The sequence below is a fragment of the Beta vulgaris genome, chromosome 9 (assembly GCF_026745355.1).
Source record: "Beta vulgaris subsp. vulgaris cultivar EL10 chromosome 9, EL10.2, whole genome shotgun sequence".
NCBI classification, from domain to species: Eukaryota; Viridiplantae; Streptophyta; class Magnoliopsida; order Caryophyllales; family Amaranthaceae; genus Beta; species Beta vulgaris.
In genome coordinates this window covers 15,959,181-15,967,870 of record NC_079210.1, presented here as the reverse complement: position 1 = coordinate 15,967,870, position 8,690 = coordinate 15,959,181, and the positions used below count along the sequence as shown (strand labels likewise).

The window sequence follows — 8,690 nt, the reverse complement described above, 5'->3', positions numbered from 1 at the left end:
CTCTATTTTTTAGTCAAAAGTTTCATAAAAATGATCATAATATTTTATGTCTTTTTATTGTCAAATATGACCTCAACTTTGACCTTAACGACTAAAAGATTACTAAAACCTTAACGCAAATTAAAACATGTAAATTGAAGTAAAACTTTAGTCTATTCTAACTTAAATTAACACTATACTTAGTTGAATGCTACAGTAGAGAATAAAATAAAATTATAGTGGTACCATATAAAATATCTGAAAAATAGTGGTACCAAATGGAAAAGCCAAAAGTACAATGGTACCAAATGGAATATCCCTAATTTAAATTAAATAAACAACATTCTAATTAGGGCGTAAGATTGGTGTTGGTGCTGGTGCTAGTGCTAGTGCTGGTGCTGGATGTAGATGGAGAAGGGTACTGTTGTAGTGAGCGAGCGAGTGATTAGGGGTTGATACTTGACACTGGAACAAAATTTTCTGCCAGAGAGATGAAATTTCCTTTGTAATTGCAGGAGAGGGTTAGCGCAAATTCTACAGACAAGAAATTCGAGTGTTTGAGTTAGGGTTACATATTATGGGGTTGATAGGCTAGATTAAAAATTCAAAAAATATCAATGATTATGTTAATTAAATTCAGAATGAATAGACGAGCAAGTGAGAGTCGTGCATCCGACGATGGCAGTGATGCTATCATCGATGGTAGTGCATTTGGGGGGGGGAAAGCCTAGTGGAGAGAGACTTGGAGCATGAACTGTGAAGCCGTGTCGGTGGTCGGAGAGAGACTTGGGCGTTGCTCGTAAAGGTGACTGGTGGCTGGTGACTAGAGACTGCTAGATAAGATAGAGAAAGGGAGAGAAGGGAAGGAGTTAGGGTTTTAGGGAGTTCAGAGTAAAGTGATTGTTAAGAGTTAGTGTGTTAGAGAGTTAGAGTAAGAGCCCAGTGTCCCTGCTAGCCAAACTAGTTTTTTCATGAAAAAAGGGATCTACGGTTCCAGGTATGGGTCCTAGGTCAAATCCAGACCTGAATCCGCAGTCTGATGATTGGACCCGGATCCAACAGGTTTGGAATTTTAGGATCTAGATCTGAAAAAACGGATCCGGGTTTACAGATCTGGGCTAGGTCCAGGATCCATTGCCATCGCTAATATAAAGTGCTTTTACATTTTGTTTATTATGCAATATGGCTATATGAGCCTTGAGATCTTTTGAAATGGGAGAGCATATAAATGGGCTATTTAATTTTCCTCAAAGCTGGACAAGTGAAATTGGTCATATTTTTAGGAAATGGGGCTGTAGCTGCACCCCTTCAAGACCAAATACATCCACCCTGTTTATCTACTACGCACGACAACTATTAGATAAAATATGGCTATTGGTTCATCACGAGGTAATCAAGAACAATTTCTTATAACAATGTATGTAAGCCTACCCCGGCCCCAAATAGTTTGAGACAATTTAGCAATCATGTGAGGCAACAAAAAGGAAAATAGATTAAGGTTCTCAATTATGAGAATCCACTATATATGCCTAACACGTGCCTTATGAAGATACAAGCCAATGCTACACCTTTCTTGCTTTTACAGCAAGTAGGTGAGCTTTTTCTACTTCTACCTAGAATTCTTGTGCAATCATAATTCCTTACATTAAACTAACATATCTTTGATGATACTTTGTCCATTATCAAGTGTTGTGCCCTAGAATTTACGTGTTGGATTTCAAGTGCAAGGAAATAGGAAGAAGCAGTTATCAAATGGTTAAATAAGTGGCAAGGAGTGTGGGCTCACGTGCAATTTAGTTGAGATAAACAAGGAAGTAGTTGAGAATAAAAGGGAGGTGCAATGTACTGGCTCTTAGTGGAGGACATTCTTTTAGCTATATATATTTGTGTATTGTTACCTACTTTAGACCCTAACCAGTACGGGACATTAGCATATAATCTCTTTTTCTCTAGCTATTACTTCATTATTCGATACCCCATAGCAAACACTCTCTCTATCCCCATTAATACTTTACAAAGCTACTGTAAATTGTACTCAAACGCCTATATTGAAGGCGACACCTTCATAGTGGATTGGTGATTCAGAGAATCACCTGCGGTTTTTCCCATCTTTCGGGTTTTCCGCGTCAACAATTGTTTGTCTCTCTATTCTTTTATTTACATTCTTGTTGATCATTAATTATTTCATATTCAATCCTATAATATTGTTCTGTTGTTGGCTTCCCAATACCTTTTGCGTACTTGGTACAAAATCGACATAGACATCAAGTTTGGATAATCTACTATAATTAAATAACCCTCTTACAAAGGGCATAAATATAAGGATCTTTATTGGCAATGGAAAGAAAGTATTCTCTCTTTTAAGTACCTGTCTTAGACTTAGAGCTATGAACTAGAGCAAAATCATAAGCATCAACAATATGTTTTCCCGTGAAAGCAAAAAATGCCAAAATCTAGCAAGAACAACCAGGATAACACAGCTGTAGAACATCTTTTATTACCGAAGCAACATGATCAACATCATGACCAATCAACACACTGGAAGTCCTACTACACATTCCAATCCATCACACTTAAAGAGCCTAAGAGACATAAAGAGTAACCAAGCTTTTGCTAAGGCAATGTAAGCACTATGCTAAAAGAAGCCCATATCATTCTAAAGTGCAAAAAACCAAAAGATGCAGTAGTGCTAGCCTCTTGGACCCGCCCATTATGGTGTTCTGTCCAGCTGCTTAAGCATCGGCAAACCTACAATGAAGACCAGATACTGCGTTAGAACACAAACTCTACCATGGCACAAGTATATAGCTACAGTGATGCACATAATGTAACAAGACTACAAAGAGTAAGAGCATTACCCAAGTTCAGAAAGTTTCAGGTGAGCCTCAGCATAGTCGGCAAAGAATGCATCCTCATCCTAAATTGAAAGGAAAACAATGCCAGTGAGTACGGCTAACAATGATGGTATGATATTGTTGATTTGACTAAGTCCTGAATGTTATGGTGATTTCGAAGTGAGATTTATTGAAAAAAGCAGGTTGGTCGAGATTAGCCCAAGGAACATTTTACAAACGAGTAGTGATTCAGGTTGCTCAAGATTAGCCCAAGGAACGTTTGACAAACGAGTGGTGAAAGAATCATTCTGTTTGAGAGGTTGACTATTGTATTGAAAGTTGACAAAGGGAATAAAGGAAGGCATTGGCATAGTTGTACCAAAATTCCAAACATGATGAAAGACAAAGCCTCAGCATCAGCATGATTTTACTTTTTCCTAAGTCCTACCCAGCAAATTCTAAAGTCAGTAGAGTAAGTGGCTAATGAGGGGACCAATACAGGACTGCATGATGCTATGTCCCCCTTAATTTTGCAAAACTATATTGGAATGGCAAGTGCTAAAAACAATTACATACAGCGGCATATTTCTCAACCAGTGGACGGAAGACGGGGTCAGAAAGAAGAGCCTTGTCAGACGGCAGCTGCAAAAGACCTTCCTTCTCACCAGTTAGGAGCTCCCTGTTACCAAACAGAGCAATATATTCATTGGCAAGTCTAGACATTTTTGTAGTCTCAAGCAAAGATCGTGACAGATAATATATAAAGAACACTCACGTAAAATAGGAGTTGTCGAAAACCAGAGGGTTAGAGGTCCAAGGGCCCTCAAAACCAGAGCGGTCCTTGTGGCACCTTCCCTGTCAAATTTTTTATATGGGGTCACATTAGCACAGAACTAACAAATGGAGAACTTTAAAGCAGCAACCAAGAGTTAATGTAAATCAGACCAAGGTGTGGCCTCCAGAGAGAGCTACGATGTCCTGGTCAGTAAGACCCATTTGCTTAATGAAGACGTCCCTCAAGTGGTCACAACCTGTAACAGTCGAGCAATAGATTTAGGAAACTTAACAAGTTAACATATGATATCCTTATCAGGCCAACCAGCAAGGGGTTAGGGCGTGGGAGTAGGGAACAAGCTCCACGCATGTATTGTAATATAGAAGAATACTGCATACCCTTAGTGGCATCAGGGAGACGGCCTTCTTGGGGTGGCTCTGGCTTGTCCTGGAATAACAAAATATTTCAATTATGGACCATATTGTCCAAAGTTTAAGTGTATTGTGAGCATTAAAAATGCAAAGTTCCATTATAATTATCCAACATCAGGACATAACAGATCAGATCAACAAGTATTAAGTATCGTACAGGCAACAGAAAAAAAAAAAATCATTGCAATTGGTGAACAGGGAAATTCATAGCAGCATCCAAAAGTACACATAATCTAAATTAATACTTTGAACGATCACAAACCTCTCTTCCTGGGTGGAAGGGAACTTCAGGGCCTCCAGTAACTTCAACAGCCACAACTCCAGCCAACTTCACGAAATTAAGGAGGTAAAAATCAGCAATAGATACCACTCGATAAAAGAAGATAACAACATAGGGGCTTCTCAGACACATGGATCCGTCTATAGCCCCAGAGGACTTAGGTTTAATACCAGGGCCCCGAAAATCTCCAAGATGGCTCTGGAACAACTTAGTGCATAAAATCCAAGACAGTAAGGGAGCTGTACCTGGTAAAAGTCAGCATAAGATAGTTCGGGAAACTGTTCCTTGATGGGCTCCAACAACCTAACAGCAATATCAAGGCCGTTGTTAGCCCCATGAGCCAACTCTCCCTTGTGCCTCATTGTACCGAAAGGTCCTCCAGTCCTTGACTGCACATCAAAGGTACCAGCAGAGTGCCATCTGTACAGCAAACAAACCAACTAATCATCATCAAATTTCTGTTAAGGCAAATTAAAATCTTGAAAATTCTAGCTTACTCAAACAATCTCAACTTACGCAAGACGGAGCATAATAGGAGCACAATGCTTCTCCGCAATTAAACCCCTGAGCTTTCTCTTGGCCTTCTCGATTGACTTCTGGTAATCCTCGCTGACAGTTGGGTAGCTCTTTCCCATGGTTTAGTTTTACAAAGTCTGACCAAGCAAAAGAATCATAATATAACCTGTTAGTTCACGGGAAATGAAAAAGCCATTCTACTCCCTTCTTTTTTTTACCAACTACATTTTATTTGGTAATCATTGCCCACAAAAAGTACTAAATATACTCTTTTATTTTTTTCATCTTCTTACCTTTAACTCCTAAATACTCGTCATTTTTCCATAAAGTTATCCGCACTACACTTTTTATCTCTCACGTATTTGTGACCACAACAATATAGCAAGTAATTAAAGAAGTAAACAATGACAGGATGGAGTGATTGACAACTATGACAAGAGATGTAACCCGACCCATTAAAATATGAACTTGTCATCTACTTGCTCTATTTCAGAATACTTGACACGCTTCCCTTAACACGTTTGTTAATATATAACTTTAACGTTAATATTCATAATTCTCTACATGTAAAGACTATAAAGAGACAAATCTAACAAGATCATGATGATATTTTTCCTTAGGTAAAATTCACAAAACACGATCAAAAGATAATATGTGAATAGTGCAAAAGTCAATTCATATCATATACGAGTATTTTGAAACAAGGAAGTATTAGAATGTAGACTTCAAAACATACTTTTGCAAACATTTTTTCCATTTCGATATTTAAATATTAGGAATTTTGTGAAGTGGATAAATAGACACATCTAAAACAGAATCAAAATAGCAGTCACTTAATATGTCAAAGATAATCCTAATCGATAACCTTTTTTTTAACGGCATATTGTCCTGTATTTTCCGACATTTTACTAAAATGACAAGAAATGAAAAAAATTACACAAAATTTCATGAAATCAAACAAAATGTAAACGATCAAGAATCTCAATGAACAAGAAATGAAAATCGAACAATAAAAAGCGCATTTTCGGAAATCAGAAGATCGAAGAAACGATCGCATAGATCTAAACGAGATTAAACAAAAAAAAACATACATAAAAATTTTAACAAACCTGAAAAATAATTGAAATGTAGGATGAAGAACCCTAGAAATTAGCGAGCGCGAGGAGAGCACGAGTTCAGTCAATCTCTTGGCTGGAAATGAAGGCTTGTGATTGGTTGAGTATTTCTAGAGGTGCCTGACTATATATAGTAGTAGGAGAGACTAGAGAGAGAGTGTGTATGTAATAAGGTTAAGGTTGGATTGTGCTGTGCGTGTATGGGTAGTAGGTGGGGTTTTTTTAAAAGTTTTTCAATTGATTGCGGATTATTAATTTTATTTTATGATTGGAATAATGTGAAAAGAATATTCGTTAACGTGGTTTGTTCTAGCTCATTAGTTATTGTTGCCTCTGTTGTTTGATTAATTTCCTTTTCTTATTGGTCATATTCATTTAACCAGATCATTTATTGCTCAAGATTTTCTTTTCTGGGATGAAAATTGAATTAATTGTTTTGAATCAAATTAATTCATTAATATGAAATCAATGGAGATTTCATATTTGTAATAGATTTTCAAAACTAATATGTTTATTTTATTTTATATAGTCGAATGTTATTCTAATTTGATAAAATCATGATCATTGATTAGATATGATATTTTTATATACTTTCTTTTATATCGTAGTTTGATACAACCTTTTATGACTAGGTCTACTATTCTATTATATGTTTGAGGTAGTAGACGAAGAACTAATAAAATATGCCCGCAATACTATGCAAATCTCCATTAACAAATCTTTTCGTAGTAGAAAAAAAAAATTAAATCTAAAGTCTCACAAAGTCACAAAAAAAAATAGAATTGATTATCAAGATTTCAAATAGAATTTTATATCAATTTGATAAGAATGAAATATTCTCTGAATTTATATTGTTATGGGTAGAATTAAACTAAATGTGTGACTCTAATACAAAGGTAACGAAGTCGAATTTTTTCACTTTTACCACCTTTTAATATCACAATTTTAAGATAACCATCTTATAAGTTTATTTTTTTAAATAACCACCTTATATGACCTAAATCTCTTTATATGCGTACAGTGGCGGAGCCACGTGGTAACAAGGGGTAGCACGTGCTACCCCTGATTTTTATAAAAAAAATTGATTTTTTTTAAAAGAAAAAGAAGCGCTGAAAAATGAAAAACAAATAAACCCTACTTTCCGCTGCGTGACTGTCCTTTCCTTCTCTCTCCTCGACTCCGCGTTCTCTCTCCTCCCATCTCTTCAGAATTTTGAATCTTGCCTTGGGATTGTTCACCTCTTCGTTAGCCTCCAACCTCCATTAACTTCTTCGCGGTTGTGCCGTTGTTCCGACCTCCGACCTCGATCATGGTTGTCCTCTTCATTGCAAATTGTAGCTGTGCAGTTAAGATCTTGTTTACCGAATAAAAACATCTTCTTTGGTAAATTCCTTGGAAGCATTATTGTTGTTCTTGTTTTAGGGATCCAGGTACTTTTTTTTCTTCCTTTTCTTTGATATCTTGATGGTTATGTATAAACTTTGATTCCCAGTGAATTTTAATTGTTTGTCAAAGAATTATTAGTAAATTATTGTTAGTTTATTGTATTTTTGGGAAGGAATTTGTTAGTAAATTTTTACTTGTAGGTTTCTAGATCGTTAATGAATTTTCACTAGCTGGTTAGTGAATGGATTCGTATTGTCAGTGAATGAATTGTTACTTGGTGAATAGATTGTTAGTGAATGGTTAGTACTGAATCGATTTGTTAAAAGTGATTAGTAAATTATTGTGTCATGTGTATATATTGATTAGTAAATAAATTGTTAGTGAATGGATTCTCTAGAATGACTCAAATCAAAAGCAAATTACAAAATAGCGAGCGAGATGAATTTTTGAAACATAGTTTAGTTATTTATCTTGAAGAAGGATTTGTTTTTGGATATAAAGTTGATGCAATTGCTAAATTGTTCTAGAATTTAAAAACTTGTTGTGAACAATTGTAGTTCTTTTACTAAAACATTTTTAGGTTGTATTAGGATTTTGTAACATTTTGAATTTAGTAGTTGTGAATTTCTTTGCACTCGATGGTATCGTAAAATTACGCTACCCCTCACCAGGAATCCTGGATCCGCCCCTGTATGCGTACCAATTGACAGATTTCATCCAAGAAATCGGTCTTAAACAAACATTGAAACCTCATATACATTAATGAATAAAGGTAGAGGTGTTGGAATAATTCTTAAACCCTTTTTGAGGAAGATTTTCTTGACGAGATTTGTCAATTGGTAGGTATTTATAAGGATTTAGGTGATATAAGGTGTTTATTTTTAAAAAAAAAATGAACATAAAGTGATTATTTTGGAAAACTTGATTTTATAAGATGGTTAAAGTTAAAAATCCTTTTTATGAACTTAAACTTAGTTAGTAGTAATTAAAGAAAAAGTTGTATCATTGTTGAAAGTTGAACAACAACTATAAAAAAAAGTCTAAATGTAATATTATCTTAATTTCCTAAAGATCTTCCTATTTTTATACCATTCTAAATTCTTAATGTCGAGCTTTAGAAATACCATTTTTATAATGAATAAAATTTCAATAACGATTATTATGATACTTTGAAAAAATATTTATTTACATTATTATCTTATACTCCCTCCGATCTTTATTATATTACTCGTTTTTCTTTTTGAGATGTCTCTTATTAGTTTATCCCTTTCTTTTGTTTCTATTTTTGGAATGAGACCACTAACTTTTCATCACACATAAATTCAACTTTAATATAAAATAATATTTTCTCTTTCTTCCTATGATCCACAATAT

At 35.1% G+C, this 8,690-nt stretch overlaps 1 protein-coding gene across 1 annotated transcript; it reads right to left on the bottom strand.

Moving 5' to 3' along the window:
* Nucleotides 1-2,451: 2,451 nt before the first annotated feature.
* On the bottom strand, nt 2,452-6,119 carry LOC104903122 (L-ascorbate peroxidase, cytosolic). The gene is made up of 10 exons (XM_010691118.4): nt 5,925-6,119; nt 4,816-4,952; nt 4,545-4,719; nt 4,282-4,347; nt 3,987-4,035; nt 3,759-3,844; nt 3,589-3,668; nt 3,390-3,492; nt 2,838-2,896; nt 2,452-2,727 (listed from the first exon to the last, which is right to left on the bottom strand). Exons 2-10 carry the CDS (start codon nt 4,932-4,934, stop codon nt 2,712-2,714), a joined length of 753 nt encoding a protein of 250 aa, XP_010689420.1. The 5' UTR covers nt 4,935-4,952; nt 5,925-6,119; the 3' UTR covers nt 2,452-2,711.
* Between the last annotated feature and the right edge of the window lie 2,571 nt (nt 6,120-8,690).

What these genes read in the sequence shown, in the direction of transcription:
- LOC104903122 (XM_010691118.4), bottom strand. Translation starts at nt 4,934, where the DNA reads ATGGGAAAGAGCTACCCAACTGTCAGCGAGGATTACCAGAAGTCAATC. An exon ending in CCTATTATGCTCCGTCTTGC is followed by an intron (nt 4,720 to 4,815) that starts GTAAGTTGAGAT and finishes TTTGCTGTACAG; the next exon opens with ATGGCACTCTGCTGGTACCT. An exon ending in CCTTCCACCCAGGAAGAGAG is followed by an intron (nt 4,036 to 4,281) that starts GTTTGTGATCGT and finishes TTGTTATTCCAG; the next exon opens with GACAAGCCAGAGCCACCCCA.